This window comes from Pungitius pungitius, chromosome 6 (genome assembly GCF_949316345.1).
Source record: "Pungitius pungitius chromosome 6, fPunPun2.1, whole genome shotgun sequence".
Classification (NCBI taxonomy): Eukaryota; Metazoa; Chordata; class Actinopteri; order Perciformes; family Gasterosteidae; genus Pungitius; species Pungitius pungitius.
The window spans coordinates 5,121,763-5,149,112 of NC_084905.1; the positions used below are offsets into that span (position 1 = coordinate 5,121,763).

Genomic DNA, 27,350 nt, shown 5'->3' on the forward strand with positions numbered 1-27,350 from the left:
TAAGTGAAAAAGCACCACTTAATCAATCAATCAATACCATATACTTTTTTATAACAAATAACAAAAATGAAAATTGAGTCATCATTTACTCACCATCAAGTTGTTTCAAACTTGTATGATCTTTTTTTATTCATACAAAAAAGATATTTTAAAGAATGTTGGTAATCAGACAGTTGATGGACCCCATTGACTTCCATAGTACTAGTAGTAAAATACTATGAAAGTCCATCAACTGTCTGATCACTGACGTTCTTCAAAGGTTTCTTTCTTTTCGATTAGCAGAATAAAGAAATTCATTCAGGTTTGAAAAAACTTGGAGGTGAGTAAATTACACAATTTTCATTTTTGGGTGAACTATCCCTTTAAAGAGCACAAACCCCTCTTTAATATGACACCAAACAACATTTACCTCTAATTGTTGAGATACTTCCCATAAAAAACCTATACAAACAAATTACTTACACAAAACTGATAATATATATATAATGTAGAGTATATAGAGTAGAGTATATAATATTGCATATTGATGATATTGAAAATTCAGAAGAAACACAGCTGTAAATTCAACTAACAATATCCAGTTAGTTGAATTTACCGCTTTCAAAATGCAAAGCGGGTTTTAACCCCCAAATAACATACGTTGGCTATCTCTTCTAACATGTAACTCGTTGTGGGCGAGTAATAATTAATCAAATGGCATCATTTAAGTTTTTTTTCTAGAGAAGAAGGGCCGTCAACGGCCGTTATGAGTTTTAAATGCTTACATTAGAATATCCCAAGTTGCAATTGAATAAGTGAACTCTCAACACTGCTCTCAACCCCCCCACCCCCGTCGACCCCAAAATAAAAAAATTTAACATTAAACATTGTATAGGCCTTTCGACCGGCCCCCAAGTTTGTCGGCCCACCGGACATTTGCTGGGTATGGCAGATTACCAGTTAAGAAAATCTATGTTGTAATCGCAACAGAGAAAAGTTACCTCGTTGCTCAGTGTTTGTAGCCATACTCTCCATTACCTCCTTGAACTTCTCTATGCTATTGTTGGGAGCCTGGTATGCGCAGCTGACAATGATGTTCTTCAATTTCCCCATTTCAATTTCGATAGAAATACATTCACATATCAATTGCAGCGGTCATATTTTAAACAATCTTGTACTTAAGTCTTCTATCAACAAAGTGCAACTCCCCCTCCCCCTTTGCTGCCTCTGTTCACATAATTCAGATTATAACCATACAACTCAAAATCAACCCCTTTCTTCAAAATAGTTGACTTTAACAAACGCATAAATATCAATACATTCACTTAATTCGGAAAGTATGTAGAGAAGCATTCAGCAGAGATGAAGTAGTTTTTGGCCCATTAATCCCAACTACCTACTAAATGGATTCAAATTGGTAGCAGATTATCCTTTTAGAAAGGATTGAACTACATACATACATATTGGATTAGGCAGTATAGAAACAAAAATTTCCATTTGATAGTTATATTGAAGGGAAAACTTCATTACAGCATTTATTGTGCGGCATCAGTTAAAATTAGAATAGAATAAATCTCAGATTAACTTTTAGAACATAATGGTGAAGAGGAAGTACTGAAATAACATTCAAGTATACCAGACAACTAGGTAGTAACATCAGGAGATGATCTTTAGTAGAAGTGGGTGGCTCTTAAAAGAGCCTTTGGGTTAGTGGTCTAGATGAGGTCTACTTGGAGCTGGTGTATTTGGTCACGGCCTTGGTTCCCTCAGACACGGCGTGCTTCGCCAGCTCGCCGGGCAGCAGCAGGCGGACGGCGGTCTGGATCTCCCTGGAGGTGATGGTGGAGCGTTTGTTGTAGTGAGCCAGACGAGAGGCCTCACCGGCGATGCGCTCAAAGATGTCGCTCACGAACGAGTTCATGATGCCCATGGCCTTGGAGGAGATGCCGGTGTCGGGGTGGACCTGCTTCATCACCTTGTACACGTAGATTGCGTAGCTCTCCTTCCTGGTCTTCCTCTTCTTCTTGCCGCCCTTGCTGACGGCCTTGGACACGGCTTTCTTGGAGCCCTTCTTGGGCGCTTTCACAACTTCAGGCATGACTGAATATCTCTGGAAAACTCAGCGATAATGCTGCGCCTCTGCGAAGGTGAAATGTATATACCAACTAGATGCAAAATTCACTGTGCGCTTGCTCAAGAATGATTGGTTGTTATCCAAGTGCTACCCTACGTCACGCACACTATGGGACTAGGATAAACTATGCAGATTTCTCTACTGTCCGAGTGACTGAATTTCTAAAGGTCATTCAAGACTTAAAAACGTATTTTGTAATGTACACTGTCATATGGGCCAAACTCGTCCTGTGTTTTAAATTGACTATAACTATTCTGGCCTTTCTCTGCTATGGTTTGAAAACAAAAGAAAACACACCAAGTAGTAATATGACACTAGAATTGATGAAAATCTTTTGTTCATTTTGACAAATAACCTTCCACGAGCTTGAGATAATATTAGTGTGTTGCTATTGTAGCCTAAAACATGAATCAATCTATCCTTAAGTTGACTTTCTAAAAAATATTAGGGTAAATATTTAATAGATCAGGCTACTTGCTTCCTTGTTAAGTTTGGCATGGGGTATGTGACACATATTTGTGATCTAATGGCAGGTGTCTGATTCATAAAGCAGTATTGCCTTATCACCAGATTTGTAGGTTATGATTTGTGTCTTTTTGACATCTCTGTAGTTTTACCATTACGTCTTCCTCTGTTCCTTCTCTTAAAGTGAATCCATCTACCTCCTTAAGTGTCTGATTCTTAACAGCTAAAACCATTTCTGCTTTTGTTGATATGCATGTTTTCGGCTATTTATCAAGGGGGCCACTGCATTTCTTCTGGTATGGGATAGTAATGGCATCAGTGATGACTAGCTCAAAGCTTAAATTTTAGTGTCATGCTTGTTGATTTTTGGTTTCATAAGCAGATAACAGAAACTTTGAAGAACTATACAGCAAAACTATTATTTTTCCCCAGACAATCATGCTTATGAACTTAACTGGAATAATTAGATAAATGCATGAATCAATGCTATTCCCTCAAATTCTAAAAACAGAAAATTGTGCAACTTTATAAGATCATTCAAACAGTTTAAGGATCATAGCTCTTTTCAGAAGTGTGGGTGGCTCTTAAAAGAACCTTTGTGGTGTGGATAGTTGTCTCTTGGTTTACTTTGACTTGGCGGGCTTCTCGGTCTTCTTGGGCAGAAGCACAGCCTGGATGTTGGGCAGCACGCCGCCCTGAGCGATGGTCACTCCGCCCAGCAGCTTGTTGAGTTCCTCGTCGTTGCGGACAGCCAGCTGCAGGTGACGCGGGATGATGCGAGTCTTCTTGTTGTCGCGGGCAGCGTTTCCAGCCAGCTCCAGGATCTCAGCGGTCAGGTACTCCAGCACAGCCGCCAGGTAGACGGGGGCTCCTGCGCCAACACGCTGCGCATAGTTGCCTTTGCGCAGATGTCTGTGAACACGACCAACTGGGAACTGGAGTCCGGCACGAGAAGAGCGGGTCTTGGCCTTCGCTCTGGCTTTGCCACCGGTTTTGCCTCTGCCGCTCATTGTTGATGATTACAAAGAAGGAAGTGCCGCTCATCGAGCCAAACCCTCCTTTATATGTCAGCGGAGCGGGCGGGACGGTTCCAGACATGCGGACCAACCAGAGAAGAGCGTCCAGGCACGAGCACACAGGGCGCCACTCCGAGTTTTGGCGGACAGTTTGAAATCATTTTCCACCAATGAGCAGAAGAAACTCGCTTGTGGAGTCGGGGCTGAGCTCCAGGAGGAGTCCTCCACCAATCAGGGCCCGCAGATCTGAATGCGTCAACGGTCCACAGCCGGTCCACACTTTAAGAGCTGCGTGTCTCCTCTTAAAATACACTTCTCATATCTAGAGCTAGACGAGTCGATCATGGCACGAACCAAGCAGACCGCCCGTAAGTCCACCGGAGGCAAAGCCCCCAGGAAGCAGCTGGCCACCAAGGCTGCCCGTAAGAGCGCCCCGGCCACCGGCGGCGTGAAGAAACCTCACCGTTACAGGCCCGGTACCGTGGCTCTGAGAGAGATCCGTCGCTACCAGAAATCCACGGAGCTGCTGATCCGCAAGCTGCCCTTCCAGCGTCTGGTGAGGGAAATCGCTCAGGACTTCAAAACCGATCTGCGCTTCCAGAGCTCTGCTGTTATGGCTCTGCAAGAGTCCAGCGAGGCTTACTTGGTGGGTCTGTTCGAGGACACCAACCTGTGCGCCATCCACGCCAAGAGGGTCACCATCATGCCCAAAGACATCCAGCTGGCCCGTCGCATCCGCGGAGAGCGAGCTTAAACCTTTTGATTCTCCTCACACAACAACGGCTCTTTTAAGAGCCACCACACTTTGTCAAAAGAACTTGATTCATTTTGTGGCTCTCAGTCTGCATAAAGAAAGCAGATAAATGAAGAATGACTAATAGTTCTGAATTGACATTCTAGTCATTCTAAAAAGTTTATTTCCAAAGAATTGTTAATGGAGCTTCCACAGAATATATATGATTGAACCATTAGATCTTCTGATACGAACACCAAACACTTGGCTAGTGAGTTATAAATCTACCCTAATGGGGATATCAGAACCGTGGTTTTTTATGCAGTGATGCTTGTGGTAATAATTTGCAGAAGTACGGGAATACATTTTGTTTTAATATAAACTGATGCCGCAGATCATGTGTGGTAGAAGCACAACTTTGCTGTTTTATATGAATAAATGAATGAACTGGTCTGTTTGCAGCACAGTGTTTGTAAGAGCCCAAAGTGTGTGTGTTGTTTAATTGGACCTCCTTATGTTGAGGACGTATTGTAATTGGAAATATGTTGACGTGACGCACCATTTACCGCGTCATGTTTTACCAACAGGTGATTCCCGATAGGAGCTGATTAGGCACTTGTGCAGTTTTTCTACCATGTGACGGAATGTTTTATTTTGTGTATTTAATAAACTTTATTTAATGCGTCAATCTGAACAAACGTAAGATCTCTTGTCATTCGCGTCAAAAAAACAAATTAAATGCGCCCGCAGCTCAATAGCGGCTTAGAAATGCATGTCTGTCAAAGGAACGCCGCTATAGTGTTTATTCATGTGTTAGAATCTCACACTATCAACAGGTATCTAAGTATTAAAAATGTTCAGAGGTTATAATAAAAAGCACTTCAGTGGGCCATGATTGTTTTTTTGCCCATTATGTTGGTGTAAAACCTTCATTGATGTTAAATGTGGGGCCTTTATCATATTCAAAAAGTTGTTAAATTTGGAATGGATATCTGGACTGGTTGAAAGTCTTTTGGTCTCACATTAGCGTATAAATAATTGTCTCTATTGCACCCTCTAGAAATTTAAAAAAGACCACACTAGGCCAGTTTCCGCCCCCGATGTCCAATCAACTTGAAAGTTGGCACAAAGGTGCTCTTCGGCATGCTCTACAAAAAGTCATTCATGGTATGCAAATGCACCTAACTAGATGTTCCGCCATTTTGAAATTAGTGAAAAAACACATTCTTGGGATTTTCTCCTAAACGCTAAGTTTGATTGTCATGAAACCTTTGGTGGATGGTTATTGCTTCAATGTGCCCTTGATATATCAGAAATGTACTGATAACTCATTGTTTTGATGAAATATGGGCTTATTAACTTTGCAAGGGGTGTGGCTTAATCTGTCAGATTTTTAACTTCCAAATGACTTGGCCTGCCCTCACCGACATAGCATGTGAAACCATTGAAGCCCTGAGCACACCCACATTTCTTCATAATTTTTGAAGAATAGAGGGCGCTGTAATTAATGTTAGAAAATCTGCCTTTTTGGCCTGTTTTTTGCCTATTTTCATAATTTCTTGCAACTGTAAAAGACCAAACTCCTCCCAGGGATTAAACCCGATTCTTTTCAAATACACGCAGTGTGTTCTTGAGACCTTGGCTTCTAATAGTCGCATTTTGCCAGAAGAAATATTAAACTATATGCATAGGGGGCAATTTTGAAGTTGAATTACACACCTTCTATTTATAACCTGAAAATGATTTTAACGGAAACCGTACAGCTCATGAAAGGTATTTTGAGAGGCTTTCATTTTGGAATGGTAGATCAGAATGCCCTGGTTATGTGTTGACAGAACAGGTCTAAGAACATGATAATGTTAAAGATAATGTTTGCAAGGAGTGCAAGGAGAAGAGTGGACCTGTCCATTTTTTATGGGTTTCTAACATTTATAAAAATGGAACAGTAATTACGTGAATTAATCATTTCTCAATTTAGAATGTGGAGCGTTATTCATATTTTGTTGAATTAAAATATTTTAGTACTGGTGACGGATAGGCCAAACTGTTGACTGAGCAATATTTTGATTCTTGTGTTTGTGGGTGATCATCTGATGGACAAGTAACGCTTATCATGTCTTTAGAAGATCATGCTGGCTCAAAATCAAAAATGTTTGAACTTGCAATTTTATAATTCAATAAAATACAGCAAATCAAAAAAACATTTGACCACATTAGTGTTCATGCAGTAAATCTGTCTGGAACCAGTTAATTCTCCCATAAAATCAAAGGCTGCATCACTCAACTTATTACTTACTCAATCGTTTTGAAAAAATAGAAATAAAAAGGAAAAACTCTTTAAGGATGAAATGTGTGGCTCTTAAAAGAGCCTTTTTTTAGAGGTGTTGTTTCTTCAGACTGATCTCAGATCACTTCTTCTTGGGTGCTGCTTTTTTGGCTTTGGGCTTAGCAGCCTTCTTCACGGGAGCTTTCTTGGCTGCGGGGGCCTTTTTCACCACCTTCTTGGGGCTCTTGGCCACCTTCTTGGAGGTCTTTGCTACCTTCTTGGGGCTCTTGGCCACCTTCCTGGGGCTCTTGGCCACCTTCTTGGCCGCGGTGGGTTTCGTGGCCTTCTTCGGTGACTTCTTAGCGGCTACAACTTTCTTCACTGCTGCTGCTTTGGGCTTTTTGGCCGCTACGGGTTTCTTCGCTGCGGGCTTCTTGGCTTTAGGAGCGGCTTTCTTTGCCGGTTTGTCGGCGGTCGTCTTGCTCATCTTGAAGGAGCCAGAGGCCCCGATCCCCTTGATCTGCAACAGAGTCCCCTTGGCCACCAGGCTCTTGATGGCGGTCTTGACGCGGGCCTTGTTCTTGTCCACATCGTATCCTCCGGCGGTCAGAGCCTTTTTGACGGCGGCAGCAGACACGCCGCTCCGCTCCTTGGATGCGGCCACAGTTTTCACGATGAGGTCAGAGACGCTGGGACCGACTTTCTTGGGCTTGGACACCTTCTTCTTGGCTGCTTTCGGCGCGGCGGCGGCTGGTGCTGGAGCTTCTTCTGCCATTTTGTCCCGCTGTTGTAAGTTTGTATCGTCAAAGACTCGAGAGTTTGAGACTGATAAGAGCTCAAAGCAGCGGACTGCACTTAAACACATCATGAGAACCATGGAGACTCAACCCAGCCCGTAGCTTCTCTTGCAGTCTGAAAGTCGAGTCACTTGTGTTTTCTCTTCACTGATTTAAGCCTTTAAACTAAATGTGCATCAAGTTGTGAAGGCTGAAGGTGGAGGAGCAGATAGCGGACAAGTTTATCTTCATATTCAGGTCATGTTGAGCTCTGATGATCCATGTGTTTTGTTTGAGGAGCCTCCAAACCTCACCTACTCAGCGCCGTGGACAGTACTTATCAGAGGCTTTTCACACTCATTTCTCTCCTAAAAGTATTTAAAATGCATCATATCTCCATCACAAGTTGTTTCGCATGTGATCCACTTGTTTGTTCAAGGTCTCAATGTAAAAACAACCATTAGATGTTCATCATTTTTTATTAAACTGTATTATTCTCGGAGCAGCAAACACACTGATGATGGTGCAGGTTCATGGTGTAGTCATACAGACATCCTATCACAGCTTCCCACTGTGGGCATGTCTTCTACTTAGAACAAGTTATATTATACATTGTTTAACTTTTATTAATCATCATACTGAAAAACATATGTTGCCGTTTTTAGGTAAACAAGATGGAAAATTCCCTTTTGAGTGTCGGTAATATTAGTCAGTGTTTATGTAAAAACGAAGGGTAGCAGAAGCAGCTCGGTGTCATCTTTGTCACAATAAATCATGGGGCATTTCTTTGTTGTTACATAAAAGATCCATGAAACATATACTCTCCCATCTGTTAATCAAAGATGGGGAGCTGACATCTCATGTTCTCAGCAGGGTTTCTGTTCTGTATTTTAAGAACTTCCTATGGAAGTAAATCGGTGTCATCGGGTTTTGAAAGATAAACGTGATTGAATTTTACTATATATTGAATATACTGAATATTTATGCATTGAAATTATGTATCTGAATGTTCTTCAACGTTAAAGTATTGCACAACTTCAGCTTGTCGGCACCGGATTGTAGCCATGTCCAATTATAACGGGGCTTTAACTCTTCTTGCTTCATCAGTGTGGCCACGTATGAAGAAATACATAAAAGAACATAATGTTCACCCTGAACCAAAACGTTTGGTCTGACGATCTGACGATATATATTTAAGTATACAAATCAGCAGACCATACAAGTCTTGTTGCCCGACGGAGTAGTGCAGCTGCTCTACAACACAAATCATGTAACCTTAGTTCCCTGAAGGGAATGAGACGTGAAGACGGTGTGGGAACGCCCCTGCGTAACCGCGCCATGAAGCACGTGTGAAATCTAACCAATGGCGAGCTGGTACGTCATAGGCAGGCGACGCCAGGACCAGGCGTCTGCCCCCTGATTTAGGTACCCTGGGATATAAACCGCTCACAATGAGGAGAGTTTCCCAAGAGACCACCATATGGTTAGAGCCCGCAGGCAACGCCGAGCGACCTTGATCAGACGGCGCTGGTTTGAGCCAACATGGTAACGGTCTAAAGTGCAACAGGCCGCAAGGGATCACGTTGGATGCCGCTGCCAGCCGACCTAACAGTCTATGAGACTGTTTCAATGAGTGGCTGGCCTGCTTGACTGCAGAGAGGATCGAAGCTACTCGAGCGGGAGACAGATGTGCCCGCGTCGAATCCCAGATCACGCCCAGGAAGGTGGTCCCTTGCAATGGGGACAGTACTCTCTTCCTGGCGTTGAGTCTCAGCCCCAGACGGTTGATGTGGGCGAGCACAACATCTCGATGTTGGGCCGCCAGCCGCTCGGATGGCGCTAAAATCAACCAGTCGTCGATGTAGTTAAAGGTGCGGATGCCCTGGAAACCGGAAACCGGCGTAGAAAACGTACGGGGTGAGAGGGATAGGCCAAACGGAGGAATCCGGCTGGTGAGCTTTGTTCCCAAAAACAAACCTCAGGAAATACCTCTTGTGTTATGGGAGGATGTGTAAATGAAAGTAGGCGTCCTGCAGATCTATCGTGATAAATCAGTCCTCAGACCTGATCAGTGACGCAATGTGTTTGAGAGTGAGCATATTGAAGCTCACTTCACTTTGCGACTGCACGGTTCAACCGGCGTAGATTTAGTATCAGAGGCAAACCCCCATCCATCTTTGAAACGATGAAGTAGCGGCTGTAATAGCCCGACTCTCTGCCTGGAGGTAGAACTCGTTCTATAGCTCCCTTCTGCAGCAGGGCCTGTACTTCCTGCTCCAATTCCAGAACCTGCTGGGAGTCCACCACCGTTGGTAGCACCCCTCCAAATCGAGGCGGCCGCCACCTGAACTGGATGGAGTGGCCCCTGTCAATTTTACACAGGACCCATTGAGATACATTGGGGAGGGCTCGCCACTCTCCCGAAAACTTTCTCAGGGGCACCGGCCCCTCAAGGCCGGTCTCTGGAAGTCTTGGGTCTAGAGACGCAGCGCCCTGTAGCAGCGCACTGGCAGGATAGCGCTGGTCTAGTAGAGCCGGAATCCTCCTCGGCGGGGGCGAACGGCCCTCGGGCTCGCTGGAACCGGCCGTGCCCCGAAACAACGGCAGGGACAGCGGTCTGACTCCTGGAGAGTACCGGGGGGATGGGAACACCGAGTAGTGCGGTGACACCCTGATCCCCCCGGTTGGGATCACTCTCCGGGCCCTGGTAGTTGAAGCGTCAGGGCCGTTTGGACGAAACCTTCTTCGCGGCGGCCGTACTCAGACCAGCCCTGCCGCGAGAAGGCCCCGCCTGAGCGTGCCGTGCTACGGCCCAGCCCTGGCGAGGAGGTGCGCAGAGTGCGACGCTCTCCTGCTGCGCTAGGTGGTGCGCGCTTGACGACGGCCGGGGCCGCCCTCGAGCAGCCCCGCGGACGTGGCGTCGTCGGGGAAAGAAGGCGTTGAGCGCCTCAGCCTGCCGCTTCTCTGCGTGAAGCTTCTCCGTCCCGATGGCGCCCCCAAAGAGGGTTGCCGGGGAAAGAGGGGCATCAAGGAGGAAGGATTTGTCCTTCTCCTTGAGGCTGGACTGGCTCAGCCACAGGCTCTTGACGCGAGGTCAGCCGTGTGCCGCAGCTCACGAACTACCTCCGTCATTAGCTCCTTCCCCTCGGCCACGTCGGCAAGCAGCTCTGCCTGATACGACTGGACGAGTGCCATCGTATGCAGGCAGGAAGCCGCCTGCCCTGCCGCTGAATAAGCCTTGCCCACTAGCGCCGAGGTGGTCCTCAGGGGCTTGGTGGGCAGCACCGGTGTGCGTGTGTATATATGAAAAAAACTCTTGCTTACTCCACCTTCATTTTACCCGCCTTTCATAATAATTTTGAAATATTACTTTAAGGTGGGAAGCCAACCAGAGGGGACAGGGAGCAGCTGGTTGCCCTGGAGAAAATAAAAAAGGTAGCCATTATTAGTGAGTAAATGCATAATGTGTTGAGAAGGGAAAACAAAACTTTTAAGACTTTATAAGTTCACCACGTTAACCATAGCCTACTTGTATCAATGTTAATTAGGCATCAATGGAGACTGCATAAGGTAGGGCACCCATTATTGTTACTGTATCTGCTTAGCACCTATAATACTAATTCGTTGCTTGCTCACTTCTTGATCCCACCTTTCCTTTTCTAAAGCCACATTTCTGGGGTATTGCGCTCAATGTGCTGTAAGGTGTGTAGTCTTCTATTTTGTAGAACATATGTTGTTGCAAATAACCTCATGGCATATTGTTGTTGTGTTCATAAATAATATTCACCCCTCCTTCACCCTTAATCCCCTCTGTTCTGCCTTATTTTGTCTATGCCGGTAATTGTATTGCTTGATTTTAATGCATACCTTCTTCGAGCATGGTGTGTGTGTGTAAAACAAAAGGTCTTGTTTGCTCAAAGCCCAGCCCAGAGAACACAGAATGTGTTAAACAGTCAGGATTTGTTAATTCAGAACAGATGGCTGAATACCATTCGCTCATTATTGTTACAATATTATTATATTGTCTAGTTATTTTTGTCTTCTATAGATGCTACATTGAAGAAGTGGCCGGCAGCCAGCCGAGGGCAGATAGGCACAGCTATAAATTCCAAGCTCGCAGAGATGCGAAGATCCACAATTTTTTTTTTTCCTTTCCAATTTTTTCTACATTTTGGGCTTTTATTTTTGTTTCCTAGTATGGATTTTAATAATTTTATTTATTATTTATTTTAATTATATAGGTGGACATATGTGCATATATATGTGCATATATGTACCTATACAGGTACATTTATGCATATACATGTGTATATGTATGGGTGCATATACACTCACCGGCCACTTTATTAGGTACACCTGTCCAACTGCTCGTTAACACTTAATTTCTAAGCAGCCAATCACATGGCGGCAACTCAGTTTATTTAGGCATGTAGACATTGTCAAGACAATCTCCTGCAGTTCAAACCGAGCATCAGTATGGGGAAGAAAGGTGATTTGAGTGACTTTGAACGTGGCATGATTGTTGGTGCCAGAAGGGCTGGTCTGAGTATTTCAGAAACTGCTAATCTACTGGGATTTTCACGCACAACCATCTCTAGGGTTTACAGAGAATGGTCCGAAAAAGAAAAAACATCCAGTGAGCGGCAGTTCTGTGGGCGGAAATGCCTTGTTGATGCCAGAGGTCAGAGGAGAATGGCCAGACTGGTTCGAGCTGATAGAAGGGCAACAGTGACTCAAATAACCACCCGTTACAACCAAGGTGGGCATAAGAGCATCTCTGAACGCACAGTACGTCGAACTTTGAGGCAGATGGGCTACAGCAGCAGAAGACCACACCGGGTGCCAGTCTCAGACTGGTTTCTTGAACATGACAATGAGTTCGCTGTACTCAAATGGCCTCCACAATCACCAGATCTCAATCCAATAGAGCATCTTTGGGATGTGGTGGAACGGGAGATTCGCATCATGGATGTGCAGCCGACAAATCTGCGGCAACTGTGTGATGCCATCATGTCAATATGGACCAAACTCCCTGAGGAATGCTTCCAGCACCTTGTTGAATCTATGCCACGAAGAATTGAGGCAGTTCTGAAGGCAAAAGGGGGTCCAACCCGTTACTAGCATGGGGTACCTAATAAAGTGGCCGGTGAGTGTATGTGTGCATATATGTACACATACATGCACCTATATGTACAAATATAATATAAAACGGCCAATTTCATATATGTCACATATATCAATTACCTATCTCAAAACATATATTAAAATATATATGTTTATAGGTTCTTTTCATGTGGGAGTGCATGTGTGTCACACAGGGAAATCGTGAGAGATGGCAGCCCTGTAGCTGTGTTTGTTGGTTTGACAACAAGCAAGTGCAACAAAGCAAGACAACAAATAAGTTACTGAATAGTGCAGCAGAAAAATAAACATGTAAAATGACCTACAGTTTCACTCATGTGGGTCTATATGATCATGAGGTTAGAATGCACACAAAATTGTACAAAATAATACACACTAGATGCAATTTTCATTGTCGTTTTTCAATAAAGGGGAGAAATTGCCCTTTAATTATGTGTCCATCTTTAATGTACCCAGCCCACATAGCTTTAGTTTTTTTTCCACCTCAAACACATCTTTAAATTGATATAATTCATACTTATGGAATAATGTAGTCATATAGTCAGATACGGACAATAGCTCTCCATATTTATGTATAATCAATGCTATGATTTTACCATGTTGTTTTCATTAACATCTTGGTGTGGGTTAATATGAATGACATCTGTTAAGTGTGCAAAAAGGTGGGCAGGAACAAGCTGCTAAAAAGGGAACCTTACAGATGTTTTATTTATTACTATAAATATTCCAGTATCTTATTTGTGGTATCGTATCAAAAAGTATCAAAATATTTTGCCAGGTAAAGTATCAAAGTCAGAATTTTGGTATCCCAACAACCCTATGAAGATGTAAAAAGCCCAATTACACTTAAACAAAACTTAGTATAAATGTTTCCATTACAAGCAATAAAAAACCTGCCTGGTTAATGTCGTGTCCACCCTGTACGTAAAACACACTGCCCTTGCTGTTTTTTCCTTTTGAAAAGGAAAACTGGATATTAAACAATACACAACATAAGTGCATTAAGATATTTAATAGAAAACACCATTTCTAACATTTCCATGTCAAGAACATAATAGCAAACATAAAAACATGTTGGTAATTTTGTTAAAGTAACGACAGGAAATTGTAAGGTAGAAAAGCAACAAACTGATTAGCTTTCGGTGCACGTGTCTCTCAGCTCTCTGATGGGGGGGGCGCGGCCCTGCGAACGGCCTTGCACAGGGCGTGCTGGACGACCGGGTACAGTTTATAGCATCCCTCAATGCAGGTCCGCACCCCAGCGGTCAGAGTCTCTTCCGTCATTTCTCCATCCGACTCCAGGCCAGAAATCTGGTTCAGGCTCGGCAGGAACGCTACGGTCAGGCCGCCTTGGTTCTCTTCGACGATGGAGCTGCGCCAGTTTTCCTCGGCGCGAGAAGGGTCGACTACGTATGAGGCGCCATCCTGACGCATGGAACAACCGAGGATCAGATCGTACATTTCGATCCCTGCGTCTGCCAGAGCGAGCGAAGCGCACGTGACCGCATGGGCCAGGACTGAGCCGCTGCTCTCGAGGACCATCACGTTGACCTCAATCTGAGAGCGGGGATATTTGTTGAGGCACACGGCTGGCTGCAGGCTCTCCTGCAGCATCAGGGAGAGGTCCTTCTCCTGGCTCCCCTGAATCCAGGCGCCCCTCTCCAGACAGGAGAATGGAGCGAAACGCATGTCAGTAACCAACCTGGATGCATAAAACAAAATGTTATAGAAATGCAGCGTTGTCTTCATCAACTGTTGCTGTAGGACCCCATCAAAACATCCGTGTTCACTCCAATACAAAATATGTAGATAAGGATGCAGAAAGCAGTTCAAACCTGGCTACGGTCGTGCATGATTTAAAATGGCGTTGAATGTTACAGCGTTTTGGGTTTTGTCCGTTTTCTTTTTACGTTAGAAATAAGTGCTCTCACTTTAAACAAGCATTGCTTTTAATGCGTAAACCGTCTGTCGAGCTGAAGTTTATAATAGCGAACGTTAAAATAAAAAAACACTAGTTACACAAACGACTGATTAAGCCAGGATGTTGCTTCTCATTTTAACACGTGTGTTTACGGTGTTATATATATATATCATTGTAACAAGTGGAACATAGAAATACATTAACACATATTTGACACTAATACATACCTCCCACATGTCATATCGGTCTCATCTTTCCGCTCGATTTCTCTCGGGCCGTAAACGCAGCACATCAACTTGGTGTTTCCAGCCTCGATGTACGCGGAGCCTTTGGCCTGACTGACCAGCCCGCAGCGGACAAAGACCGGCCGGACGTCCACTTGGTCCCGCTGCCGACCGTCCTCTCTCGGCCCTTTCAAGGGAAGCGAGGCCGCCGGTTTGCTAGAAAACAGAATCGGACATTGGGAAACTTCTGGGCCCCGCACACGCTTATTGTCAGTCGGCATGGCGCATGAATGTTTGGTACGAAAGGAGCGGCGGGTGAACAAGTCCGACAGAAAACGGGTCCCCGGGAAACACAGAAAGCTGAATAAAGATTCCGGTGTTGCTTGGCAGTGAAATGAACTGCAAGAGTTGCAAGAGTTGACGTGCGGGTGAAAAACCAATTGATTATGTTTTATCATCATTGTCACAAAAGTATACAATAATTTCGCAAATATTGATACGTCTCTAGCCGAATCTAAACACACAAAAGAGAGCTGAGCCTTTAACTAACAGTATTCACATATAAAAGAAATATTTTATTTACAAACATTTGCATTGACTTTTCATTTTTTTAAATCAAGCGATTAAATATATATGTATATATATATATATATATCTTCACCTTAATTTACACCGACGTCTATTTCATTGCATCAGCCAGACTAGGGAAATGTGTACCATTCATGTGGCGGGATCGGCTTAGATTGACAGTAGGCTTATCCAATAGAAAGGTAGATTGGCCAAAGCAGTGGTGTGGTAGGACCAATAGTCGACCGTTATAGGCGTGTCCACTAGCTGTGCTTTCCTCGTCAAGCAGCGTGGGCTAAAGCTGTGTGTCTGGAGCAGTAACTGAGTCATTCTACGAGATTTGAGACCTCTGTAAGTATTTTCCTCTGCTGAGCTGCTATTGAGATAAAAAACAACAACATTTATTGTTCCATTCTCTAAAGAAGATTGGGAGTCAGAGTTGGGGGCTGAAATCTCTCCTAGGCTCGGTATACAGAGGTAGCCGGTGTGGCTACCATTTCAATTGCTAACGTCAGTCTGTCAAGCTAGTTGGCCTCAGCCAAATTCAATGGTAACTTTGAAGCACTTTTTTAACCGGAATTATGTGTGGCATGACTTGCAGTATTTTGTGAAAACCACTGCTGAGCACTTGTTTACAACGGAGGCGCAAAGGTGACATGGGAGGACTTATTTTAGAAGCAGGTGTAAAGGAAACTAACCTAAATGGCACGTCGTGCGCAACCTGCAGCTACAACCCGTTTTATTCCTTTGTGGATACTCTCAATGGAAGAATGACTAATCGGTGTTTTTGAGAAGCACGGAGCAGCTCCACTGATTTTACTAGTTCTATGGACGTTAAGATGTTCGCCCCAGACCCCACTGAGCGCTTTATCGGTCACGTGACCACACGAAAAAACTGCAAACACCTGGTTACCTGTTGTCAGCTATACATTTGATATAAATAGGACAGTGTTTCCATCCCATCACCCTGAGATCTCCACTTTCTCTCGTTGGCCTTCGGGCTGCTTTGGTAGTCAGGATGGAGATGGCGGCTGTTTACTATTCGCTGTTTCCAGAGAGCTGAGTTTCCTTTGGCAGCAAGTTTACGGATGAGTCCACGGATTTCTACTGTGCTGACTGTTTTTTATTTATTGACCTCATCGATACTGGAGCTATGGTGCTTGGTTATATAACCAAAACATGTTAAATTAAGTTCTGTTCCTTCAAATCCATAATGCATTTCATTTGTTTTACAATTCCGCTACAGGGTCAAAATGTATGAAAATATATACCCCCCAAAAAGTCAAACTTTTATGGTGACCAGCATCTCAGGAGCTTCTTTGGCTTTTGGACTGTTTAGTTGTGTTGTAACTCAGCCAGGAAATTGATTTAGGTTATTGCTTTAAAACCTCTCTGTTCATTGGGGGTAATTTTGCCCATAAATCAGCAAACGCAACTAGAGAAATTGACTGGATAGCTATCATGGTATACATTGTATGTGGATATCTAAAAATCTGTGATGATTGACTGTTATATGTATGTAATGTATAATTTCACAGTTTGGTCATATCGCCCACCAAACTAGGAGTCTAGACCGAATGTCCAAATCACTCACATTAAATGTCGACCGCATGGTTTGGCTTACTATTATTTTACATGTATACGTCCCAGGACTAGTAAACTGATCACGGAGCTGAAATAAACTGTTTCCTTTTCTTTATTATTGTTCAGACAGCTGATTCAGAATGGACTCCTCTTTGAGTGCAGCTCAAATCCGCGAGAAGTTCATCGACTTCTTCCGTCGCCATGAGCACGTGTACGTCCACTCGTCATCCACCATCCCACTGGACGACCCCACGCTGCTTTTTGCAAACGCCGGCATGAACCAGGTACGCAACCAGTCTCTTTATAACCTTCCCATGACATCACTTTTAACATATAATTGTATATCCTAATGCTACGTTTTGACCCTGTGCTGTAATTCTAAGATTCTTATAACAAACGCCAGCCTTTCAATTTTGTTCTGCTTCATTGTAGTTCAAGCCCATCTTCTTGAACACCATCGACCCGTCCCACCCTATGGCCAGGCTGTGCCGTGCCGCCAACACACAAAAGTGTATCCGTGCAGGAGGCAAACACAATGACCTGGACGATGTGGGTAAAGACGTCTACCACCACACCTTCTTTGAGATGCTAGGGTCCTGGTCCTTTGGGGACTACTTTAAGGTACGGTTGTACTTTTCAGTTGTCATCTGAGCGTAATGATATGGCCAATATTGGCATTTTGAGGCAGAAGCCATTGTTAATATTGTGTGTGTGTGTGTACATTTCTTCTAATAAACGCATAACTTAACAGGAATCTTGATACAGACAAAGCAGAAAAATTGAATTGCAGTCGGTTTCTATGATTCAAAGTTAAGAAGGTCAAGAAACATGCTTTATTTGCGGCAAATTTAACAATTATTCTAAAGATGTTGTCCCTGTTCATAATTTAAGATCATCAAGTCAATCTTTTTTTAATTTTTTTTTTCACTTCACGGTTGCCTCTAAACAAGTGTTACTTTCTTTTAACGCTTCGCTCCGCTCATTTGGCGTCTCCCCACCTCTCCCCTGCAGCAACTGGCCTGTAAGATGGCCTTGGAGCTGCTGACCCAGGAGTTTGGTATTTCCATAGAACGTCTGTATGTCACCTACTTCGGCGGTAACTCGGATGCAGGCCTGGAGCCGGACCTGGAGTGCAAACAGATCTGGATGGACCTGGGGTGAGCCTACCTTCTATCCCGCTTACATGAGTGTTACTATTAGTGCATTTAATGATCGTCTCGAAATATCAATGTATAGTTATTTACATTCATTTATACATCAAATAAATTATTCAAGCATCAAAACATTTGTTTAGCTTGTACAGGTCCTAATTGTCCCAAGAACTGCGTTTCTACCAGTTAACAGACTGTGATTTTATTGAACCCCTCTCTCTGGTCTCTGTGTTCCCCTCAGGGTGGATGAGGCTCGCATCCTGCCGGGCAGCATGAAGGATAACTTCTGGGAGATGGGGGACACCGGCCCCTGTGGCCCCTGCAGTGAGATCCACTTTGACCGCATCGGAGGGAGGGACGCCTCTCACCTGGTGAACATGGACGATCCCAATGTCCTGGAGATCTGGAACCTGGTGTTCATCCAGTTCAACAGGTAACAAATACACACACACACACACACACAGACGCACTCAGCCCATCAGAGTACCAGGGAAACCTTTGATGCTCTTTTTACATTACATTACATTTTTTCCAAAGCGACGTACAATAAGTGCATTTCCACATAGAGATACAAACTCAAAAGAACAAGTAACAAGAAAGTACAATTTTCATCAAATGAGCAGTTTTTTAGTCAAGAGGTGTGTCTTGAGTTTTCGACGGAAGATGTAGAGGCTCTCTGCAGTCCTGATGTCATCAGAGAGCTCATTCCACCATCTGGGAGCCAGGACAGTAAAGAGTCGCGATCTCGCCCAGTGCTTTTCTCTCAGTGAGGGAGGAACAAGCCGCTTGGCAGATGCAGATCGGAGTGTGCGGGTTGGGATGTAGGGCTTCACCATGTCCTGGATGTAAACTGGTCCGGATCCATTCACAGCATGGTACGTCAGTACCAATGTTTTGAACTGGATGCGGGCAGCCACTGGTAACCAATGAAGAGAACTGGTGTGGTGTGGGAGTATTTCGGAAGGTTGAAGACCAGTCGAGCTGCTGCATTCTGGATGAGCTGCAGTGGTCGAATGGCGGTAGCAGGGAGACCTGCCAGGAGAGAGTTACAGTAGTCAAGGCGGGAGATGACAAGAGCCTGAATCTGTACCTGTGCCGCCTTCTGAGTGAGAAGGGGTCGTATTCTCCTGATGTTGTAGAGCGTGTATCTGCAGGATCGTGTTGTCGCTGTGATGTTGGCAGTCAGGGAGAGTTGGGAGTCAATCGACTGTAGAATGTGGGAAGGGGACAGGTGGTGGGACGGGCAGAGGTTACCAAGGTAAGAACTTTGCTAGGAGACAGGGGCGTGAAACAGGGAAGCGAGGGCAATAGAGGTGAAGGCAGTGGGATACAGTTGGAAGGAGGTGGGTTGGAGAAGGAGGAGCATATGTCAGCTATTTATTTGGTAAAGTAGGTGACAAAGTCTCCTCAAAGGAGGGGGGAGGAGGAGGTTAGTGAATATAGAAAATAGTTTTTTGGGGTTGGAAAATGAGGACTCAATTCTCGATTGGTAGAAAGTGTTTTTTGTAGCAGAGATGGAGGCAGAAAAAGAGGAGAGAAGCGACTGAAACGCATGCAGGTCGTCAGGTTGTTTGTATTTACGCGGTTTCCTTTCGGATGCTCGCAGAGTGGTTCTCGTAGCACGCACCGGTTCAGACAACCACCGAGCCGGAGGGGGATCTGCCGGCCCGTCGAGCGGACACAGCGAGTCAAGAGAGAGAGAGTTGTTTTTTTCAGAACAATATTTCCATATTGTTCTCAGACACTTGAGAAAGAACAGAGTAATGACTGTATTCAAAATCTACACTCAATAACAAACAGGCAGGATATAGAGGCAATCAAGCTGCTCAACAAGAAGTTTCTCTCTGAGTCATGCACGATCATGTGTATTTTTTTTGTTCTATTGTCTACTTTTGTGTTCAAGCTTTAACCAACAACAGTTTTTGGGCGGGTATTGTTTTTCTGGTCAAACTAGTGCAATTGTTGACACCCGAGCACCTATATTACTTAACAGCTGCTCGAAAATACAGCGTAACTTGTGATGCATTGCAAATTGTACAACTAGCAGGGATTCAACAGGCAACTACTGAACCATATGTTCAGTTCATGTTCTATAGCATATGCAGTGAAAAGATTCCATTTTAAAATCTGTGATTTGGTTTGAAGAACAAAGAAATGGGACCACTTGGGCATATAAAGCAATAATCTCTTTGAGTTTTTACCATGCAAGTTCACAATGTCAAATGTGCTTCCTCAGTGATTCTGTTTTTTAACTCTTGCTTAGAGAGTCCGCAACTGAGCTGAAGCTTCTGCCTAAGAAAAGCATCGACACCGGTATGGGCCTGGAGCGCCTGGTGTCCGTACTGCAAAACAAGATGTCCAACTATGACACGGACCTCTTCGTCCCGTACTTTGAAGCCATTCAGAAGGTACTGCAATGCACCAATGATTGAAAGATTGTCCAGAAACATCTTTCTTATTGGTTAATGCTTACTGTATGAATGCCGATGTTTAGGAGACCTTCTTCAATACCTCCATTTTGAAATGTTACTCCTTCTACATACTTTTAGCCACAAACTTTCGGCACACTCTAAACAGTTTAAAAGGGTTTTTAGGAATTTTTACGTTCAGCTTTTTGATATCTTTTTACTGAAAGTTTAAAAAAAGTCACGGTGCGAGCCATCTATTTCTGCCGGACAGATATTGAGATTTCTTGTTTGGTTTCAGGGTACAGGTGCTCGAGCGTATACAGGTAAAGTAGGTGCAGAGGATTCTGATGGCATCGACATGGCCTACCGCGTCCTGGCTGACCACGCCCGCACCATCACCATCGCCCTATCGGATGGCGGCCGACCCGACAACACAGGAAGAGGGTGAGAGTACAATGTAACCTGTGATTACACATTAGGTTCTTCAGATGTCGTGGCTTTGCGGTAAAAAAAAAATGTTCTCGCTGATGTCTGGCTGCTTCCGTCATGTCTAGCTACGTTTTGCGGCGGATTCTGCGCCGCGCAGTCCGTTACTCTCACGAGAAGCTGGGAGCTCAGAAGGGCTTTTTTGCCACTCTGGTGGACGTGGTGGTCGCTTCCCTGGTGAGATTTCTGCACATTACAGTAGAACCGTTGTCAGGACTGAGGTGATCGTATGATCACCATATCCTTCCTTCTTTTGCCTCCAGGGTAATGCCTTCCCAGAGCTAAAGAAAGACCCAGAAATGGTGAAGGACGTTATTAATGACGAGGAGGAGCAGTTCCTCAAAACACTCAGCAGGGGGCGCCGCATCTTGGATAGAAAGATCATGAGCCTGGGAGACAACAAGACCATCCCAGGTGAGCACTCTGCACACGTGGAAAGGGTTGCGCTTAATTATAAGATGTAAGATAAGATGTGTTGTTTATTGTCATTAGTGCGTCAAGTATTCCAGGACAACAGATGTGGTGACTCCTCACCACCCACATTCTTAATCTCTTTGCTGTGCCTTTTTTTTTTTTAATTCAGCAAGAATTTGTTGGCATTATGGACTAGTCTCTCTTTCTAACCATAGAAATTGTTTAATATTTAGAAAAACTCAAATTGGCCGATACAATTAAAAAAGTGTAGTTAAAAAAGACTACCTCCTGGATTTTTTTAAACAAGCTGTATTCAAAACATCTGTTTTCATGAGATTAAGATGATGAGGCTTTAGAAATGAACACCAACGTATTCTGTATTTGCTCAAAGTCTGAAACGGGTCATTTGGTCAATATTTTGGTAACTGACCGACGCCAGCGGACCGACTACTACACCCTTTGCCCAGCCAAACTGTTCGCCTGACCACAAGCAGTCAGTGGAAAATGGGTTCTTGTTTTATTTGTTTGTTATTTAGGAAGGTGGAGACATGTATTGACCGCACATGCTATGATATGAACGGCAGGTAACATGATCTGAAGGCACCTTCCTATTATATTATAGGAACATGGCGATATTCAGAGGCAACGCTAAAATCCTGGGGCTGAGAAGGGAAGAAAAGTAGTTTAACATGCCTATTAAATGTGACTCAAACTAATGCATTTTTGTCTAAAGACTAAAATAGCTGCCAAAATTAACACTGTTAAACTGAAAAATCATTTTTTCCGTTTGAGCATTACTGCTTCAGACATCTTTCCCGCATATCAAACTCCTATTTCTTTTCTTGCTTTTAACCCCCCTCTCTGCCCGTGTGTCCAGGTGACACGGCATGGCTGTTGTATGACACATACGGCTTCCCCCTGGACCTGACCTCTCTCATTGCGGAGGAGAAAGGCATGGCGGTGGACATCGCTGCCTTTGAAGAGGAGAAGAAGGCCGCACAGGTGAGGAGGAGGAGGGAGAATGTGATCCTTTGCTTTTGGCCTCGACTCCAGCGAGCAGTGTATTGTTCCCACTCTCTGGGGAACATCGCTTTGCCTCAGCGCTCTTCAGGACTGTACTCAGCGCTGTCTGTGTGTGTTTGTAGTTAAAGTCTCAGGGAAAGGGGGCCGGCGACGTGGACCACATCATGTTGGACATCTACGCCATCGATGAGTTGAGAAACAAGAACGTCCCCGCCACAGACGACTCCTCCAAATACAAATACACCTCAGAGGAAAACGGCAACTACGGTGAGTGACTCTGCTCTCGTCCAGTCGGGGCACCGCGTGTTCTCAGGACGTTCCCTAACACGCTGCCCGTCTGCGTGTCCGTAGAGTTTGAGCAGCCCTCGTGCACCGTGCTGGCGCTGCGATGCGACCGCGCCTTCTGCGACACTGTGACCACGGGCCAGGAGTGCGGCGTGCTGCTCGACAAGACGTCCTTCTACGCCGAGCAGGGCGGGCAGACATTCGACGAGGGCTACATGGTTCGAGAGGACGACAGCACGGGAGATGTGAGTGCAACGCAAACGAAACTTTGGGAAGATTGCATCACATCCTTTTTAATAACCAATTCTTGATGACTTTCCCAAACTACTTGGTGGACATGTTAAAGGTGACAAAAAAATGGAGACAAAAAAGAGGCAAAAATTTTACACAACGCTCTGACTTTTGACTTTTTTTTTGTGTGAAATCTGTTGAATGTGAACAATTTATTAGCTTTCGTCTATTCTCCTTTCACAATTGTGATGGCTCTCACTGGTTTCTTCTCTGCAGCGGATGGAGTTCACGGTGAAGAACACGCAGGTTCGAGGGGGTTACGTTCTCCACCTGGGAACGGTCTATGGCATTCTGAAGGTTGGCGACCGCGTGACATTGCGCGTGGATGAGGTGAGAACACGTGCACTCTGCGTCTAATCTTTACAGGAAGCCCCCTCAGCGCTGTCTGTGTCAGTGGCTGCGTGAAGCTGCGTTTCAATCAAAGCATCCGCTCATATCCTCTCCCCAGGCTCGTCGCAGGCCCATCATGAGCAACCACACAGCCACACACATCTTGAACTTCGCCCTGCGGGGGGTTTTGGGGGAGGCAGACCAGAAGGGCTCCCTGGTGGCCCCTGACCGCCTGCGATTTGACTTCACTGCTAAAGGTGCCCTGAGCACCGCGGAGGTCCGCCGCACTGAGGAGATTGCTTGTGACATGATAAAAGAAGCAAAGGTCAGTGGGAGAATATGCTTGAAAGGACACTGGGGGAAAATGTGTCCTTTTATAGCTTTAGACGGAGGTGGCGATGCCAGCTCGAGGTTTTGTATGAGAAGGGCCAATGCTGAATGTGTCTACCCCGAAAGGATGATCCTGATTTCTATGATTGACACAGGCTTGCGTTTGACGCAGCACTTGCGATCATTGATTCTGTAGAAAGCATCATCTCTCTCAGTGCTTCCTCTCCAACTCTCATGCCCTCCCCAGCCGGTGTACGCCATGGAGGCCCCACTAGCGAAAGCTAAGGCCATTCAGGGCCTGCGCGCCGTGTTCGATGAGACCTACCCCGACCCCGTCCGCGTCGTGTCCATCGGTGTCCCCGTCGAGGAGCTGCTGGAGAAGCCCGACAGCACCGCCGGCTCTCTCACCTCCATTGAGTTCTGCGGGGGAACGTGAGTGTCTTTGCTTTTTTTTGCAAAAAGGGAATAAAGCGCAAAGGTCCTCAACAGTGATGCTTCTCTAATAGTTTAAGGGTCTTCCTTCATGAGCTAAAATTTCTTTAATTATGTTGTTTACCAAGAATAAAACTTAGCTTAGCGGGGATTACGTGCCGTGATCACACGCAGTCACAAGTCATTTGTTTCTGTAGAGGTTCCCAAAGTGCTGAGGAAGTGGCTTCATCAGTGGCAGGAGGTTTGAAGCAAACACTGTTACAGGTCAAGTTCTCACAGCCGCTTACTGAAGTGTCAGACCTTCTAGATGGCGGTGTGTAAAGGGGAAGTCCTTAATTGGACTTGTGAGTCTGAACGGTGAACTGCCCTGACCCTGTGCGGATGAGGCCCAGCGCATTTTGTAGAGCTCCATTCAGCGATTAGCTTTGCTCTACTGATTTTTACTCTGTGTGCTGCGGGGCGGTCAAATCCACCCGAGAGCGAAATCGGCTCGGGAACAGGTTACTGCAAGGCTTTCCAATTTATTTGATTGCTGTCTGCGTCTAAAGGGATTTCAAGCTGTATTTTACAAGCGTAGAAGTCGAAACCGACGTGTGCGTGTGCGTGTGTGTGTCCCCATGCATAGAGTTGGTTCTGATTCATACTCTGGAGCTGCTGCTCTCCTTCTACTTTGCCACAAGTAGTTGTGTTACGCCATTGGTGACGTGCTGTTGGTTTCTTTTATCTGCAGCCATCTGCAGAACTCGAGTCACGCCGCTCCGTTTGTCATCGTCTCGGAGGAGGCGATCGCTAAGGGCATCCGCCGCATTGTTGCTGTGACAGGAACAGAGGCCCAGAAGGTCAGCGCGCGCACACACACACACACACACACACACACTCAAGCCCCTTGTTTATGCTCATGCCCAGAAAATGCATCAGCTAACGTTTTAATCTCTTCACCTGATGAAAACAATGAAATGCCACTTTCGTGTTGAGGTTGACTGAGTCACAAGGATTTTTTGGATCTTCACGTAACAGAAATCCAAACTAATTGAAAATTTGTCGACAGAGGGATTGTATGTTGAAAAACGCGTCCCACCAAGTTTATGTCTCGGAACTAAAAGGGAAACCTTTCGCATTTTCCCCTTCCCTAGAGGCCCCAAGGACAAAAGTATCCGTCCTAATTTTAGACATCAGTCCCTGTTTGATCCTTCTTGTTATCTTCATTATCTTTTCCTCTTCCTTACTCCGGCTCTACATTTTGCTCTTTCCCCCCTCCCTCCTGCCTGTACTGCTCATGCCTCTCGGGTCTCGTTCGCATTCATCAGGCCCAGAGGAAAGCAGATTCCCTGCTCCAGGCATTGTCTGACGTGGGAGACAAGGTGAAGCAGCAGACGGCCCCCAACAAGGACATCCAGAAAGACATCGCCGACATGACTGAGGTAAATGGCATTGTTTAGTGCTGCAAAGACTCCAGAACCTCCCACCCTGTGCTGTGGTCCCAACATGTCCGTCCTCCCTGCAGCTGATCGGCACAGCAGTAATCTCCCAGTGGAAGAAGGATGAGATGAGGGAATCCCTTAAGGGCCTCAAGAAGACCATGGACGACTTGGACCGCAACTACAAGGCTGACATCCAGAAGAGAGTCCTGGAAAAGACCAAGGAGGTGATAGAGAGCAGCCCCAACCAAGCGCTGCTCGTCATGGAGATGGAGACCGGAGCCTCGGCTAAGGTGAGAGTCGAGATTGTATTGGAGTGAAGATGGAGTGAAAGCATGTAAATAAATTAAATCACTTGCACATATTTATGTTGGGCTCTCTGAATGACTAAAAGAAAAAAAATTATAATGTTATAATACCAATTCAACCTCCCCTGTTGTACTAAAAGGTACAAAATTGATATTTTTTTTTACACATTTTTGCAGCCAGTCGCATACCTCATATTGTGCTGTTGGCACGAGACCAAATCAGCCATTGGTGCTGACCTTGACAAATCATCACGGTTTCTACTCTTTGCTTCCTCGCTCACTTTTTTTTTGTCCTCTCTCCTTGTCCACTCAGGCACTCAACGAGTCACTGAAGCTCCTAAAGTCGCAGTCACCGCAGACCGCTGCCATGCTGTTCACGGTGGATCCAGACGCTGGCAAGATCACCTGCCTGTGTCAAGTGCCACAGGTAACACGGCCACACATTCAGTCAAACTGCAATGGCGGCAATTCAAAGGCAGGTTTTAAAAAATAAACTTCTCTTCAGGATGTGGCCAAACGGGGCCTGAAGGCCAGCGAGTGGGTTCAGGAGCTGTGCCCCCTGCTGGATGGCAAAGGAGGCGGCAAGGACATGTCAGCACAAGCCACGGGCAAGAACACTGAGTGCCTGCAGGAGGCGCTGCGGATGGCAAACCAGTTTGCACAGCTAAAACTGGGAGAGAACTAAGAGCAGAGAGACGTCTTTTTGGGAGAAGGAGGAGGAGGTTGCAGTTGGGTCTTAATTGAGTTAGAAATCCCCTAAACATTCTCCTTTCTTCTCCCCTTGGGTCACAAAATATTAGAAAAGCTACCAGGTGTATTGTTCACTCTGACAGGTGATGCTGAGCCAACAGGGGGTGAGCGTTTTGTTTATTAATTTACACGATTGATTCATCTCTGGAAGTTACTTGACTATAAGGCAAGATCCTCGCATGCAGTTAAGTGAAACAGGGCTGCAGATAATTTGAGAAATCTTGTTTCACTGTGTCCACTATTGCATGCTTGGGACAGAAGAAAACGGATACTTTTACTTATGATGAATTCAGCCTCCAGGAATTTCTGTGCTGCTTGGATCAAGCGACCTTGAGTGAATCTCCGAGTGACTGATTGGTTAGAGTTGAGTTGAACGCCCAATAACTGTAGCATATCCTTTCAAATACAAACCGCCATCTGACACATTTAATAATTGCATAAAATGATCATGTAGGTGTCTTGTAATTCATCCGTTTAGCTTCATTTTGCTGACATTTAATATTGGTTGAATGCAAAAGGTTGACCGTCTTTTATCATTGTAGCGGTTTCATGTCATATTTGTCAAGTTGTGAGGAAGGAATAAATATGACTGCTGTCTATCTTGCTCCTGTCCAATGTGTGTCTGTTTGTCTCAGTGATTAACTTCATTTGGGAATAACTGCTCCAGGTGGGTAGATCATTATTTGGGAAACTGTGGAATTATGGTTTTGTTCACAAACGAAGTAACTCATGTTTCATGAAGCTTTTATTTTTTACAACAGCATTAGAGTTGGATCACATATCACACAAAGCTTTAATGTAGATAATACTTGTGGTTTGCTTCCATTGTCTAAAAGATAATCATATTAGAGAATGCAACTTTTAAGCCTGATTATAGATCAAGACCGAAGGAAACCACCCACATGAAACCCTTTTTC

General features: G+C 44.9%; 6 protein-coding genes across 6 annotated transcripts in view; 2 read left to right on the top strand and 4 right to left on the bottom strand.

Moving 5' to 3' along the window:
• Positions 1-1,602: 1,602 nt before the first annotated feature.
• LOC119195892 (histone H2B 1/2) lies at positions 1,603-2,095 on the bottom strand. Its single transcript, XM_037451212.2, has one exon. It carries the CDS (start codon positions 2,075-2,077, stop codon positions 1,706-1,708), a length of 372 nt encoding a protein of 123 aa, XP_037307109.1. The 5' UTR covers positions 2,078-2,095; the 3' UTR covers positions 1,603-1,705.
• Positions 2,096-3,201: 1,106 nt separating this feature from the next.
• The window catches only part of LOC119195886 (histone H2AX), a 545,468-nt gene continuing 521,319 nt past the window's right edge, over positions 3,202-27,350 (bottom strand). The window contains exon 3 of the mRNA XM_037451207.2: positions 3,202-3,589. Within this exon, the coding sequence (XP_037307104.2) occupies positions 3,202-3,589 (388 nt within the window). The remainder of the gene's footprint in view (positions 3,590-27,350) is intronic.
• Positions 3,925-6,049, top strand: LOC119195875 (histone H3). Its single transcript, XM_037451195.2, has one exon. The coding sequence runs from the start codon at positions 3,938-3,940 to the stop codon at positions 4,346-4,348; it is 411 nt and encodes a 136-aa protein (XP_037307092.1). The 5' UTR covers positions 3,925-3,937; the 3' UTR covers positions 4,349-6,049.
• On the bottom strand, positions 6,524-7,404 carry LOC119195866 (histone H1-like). The gene has a single exon (XM_037451183.2). It carries the CDS (start codon positions 7,366-7,368, stop codon positions 6,736-6,738), a length of 633 nt encoding a protein of 210 aa, XP_037307080.2. The 5' UTR covers positions 7,369-7,404; the 3' UTR covers positions 6,524-6,735.
• exosc6 (exosome component 6) lies at positions 12,644-15,070 on the bottom strand. Its single transcript, XM_037451162.2, has 2 exons — positions 14,660-15,070; positions 12,644-14,213 (listed from the first exon to the last, which is right to left on the bottom strand). The coding sequence occupies exons 1-2, from the start codon at positions 14,935-14,937 to the stop codon at positions 13,667-13,669; spliced, it is 825 nt and encodes a 274-aa protein (XP_037307059.2). The 5' UTR covers positions 14,938-15,070; the 3' UTR covers positions 12,644-13,666.
• Positions 15,452-27,038, top strand: aars1 (alanyl-tRNA synthetase 1). The gene is made up of 20 exons (XM_037451139.2): positions 15,452-15,574; positions 16,934-17,091; positions 17,240-17,428; positions 17,819-17,964; positions 18,200-18,391; positions 20,222-20,366; positions 20,665-20,810; positions 20,921-21,029; positions 21,116-21,266; positions 22,144-22,268; positions 22,412-22,556; positions 22,641-22,819; positions 23,082-23,195; positions 23,314-23,520; positions 23,773-23,957; positions 24,688-24,796; positions 25,265-25,378; positions 25,462-25,668; positions 25,997-26,110; positions 26,189-27,038. The coding sequence occupies exons 2-20, from the start codon at positions 16,948-16,950 to the stop codon at positions 26,366-26,368; spliced, it is 2,901 nt and encodes a 966-aa protein (XP_037307036.1). The 5' UTR covers positions 15,452-15,574; positions 16,934-16,947; the 3' UTR covers positions 26,369-27,038.

What these genes read in the sequence shown, in the direction of transcription:
- exosc6 (XM_037451162.2), bottom strand. Translation starts at nt 14,937, where the DNA reads ATGCCGACTGACAATAAGCGTGTGCGGGGCCCAGAAGTTTCCCAATGT. An exon ending in ACCGATATGACATGTGGGAG is followed by an intron (nt 14,214 to 14,659) that starts GTATGTATTAGT and finishes TTATGCATCCAG; the next exon opens with GTTGGTTACTGACATGCGTT.
- LOC119195892 (XM_037451212.2), bottom strand. Translation starts at nt 2,077, where the DNA reads ATGCCTGAAGTTGTGAAAGCGCCCAAGAAGGGCTCCAAGAAAGCCGTG.
- LOC119195875 (XM_037451195.2), top strand. Translation starts at nt 3,938, where the DNA reads ATGGCACGAACCAAGCAGACCGCCCGTAAGTCCACCGGAGGCAAAGCC.
- aars1 (XM_037451139.2), top strand. Translation starts at nt 16,948, where the DNA reads ATGGACTCCTCTTTGAGTGCAGCTCAAATCCGCGAGAAGTTCATCGAC. An exon ending in ACATGATAAAAGAAGCAAAG is followed by an intron (nt 23,521 to 23,772) that starts GTCAGTGGGAGA and finishes TGCCCTCCCCAG; the next exon opens with CCGGTGTACGCCATGGAGGC. An exon ending in ACATCGCCGACATGACTGAG is followed by an intron (nt 25,379 to 25,461) that starts GTAAATGGCATT and finishes TCCTCCCTGCAG; the next exon opens with CTGATCGGCACAGCAGTAAT.
- LOC119195866 (XM_037451183.2), bottom strand. Translation starts at nt 7,368, where the DNA reads ATGGCAGAAGAAGCTCCAGCACCAGCCGCCGCCGCGCCGAAAGCAGCC.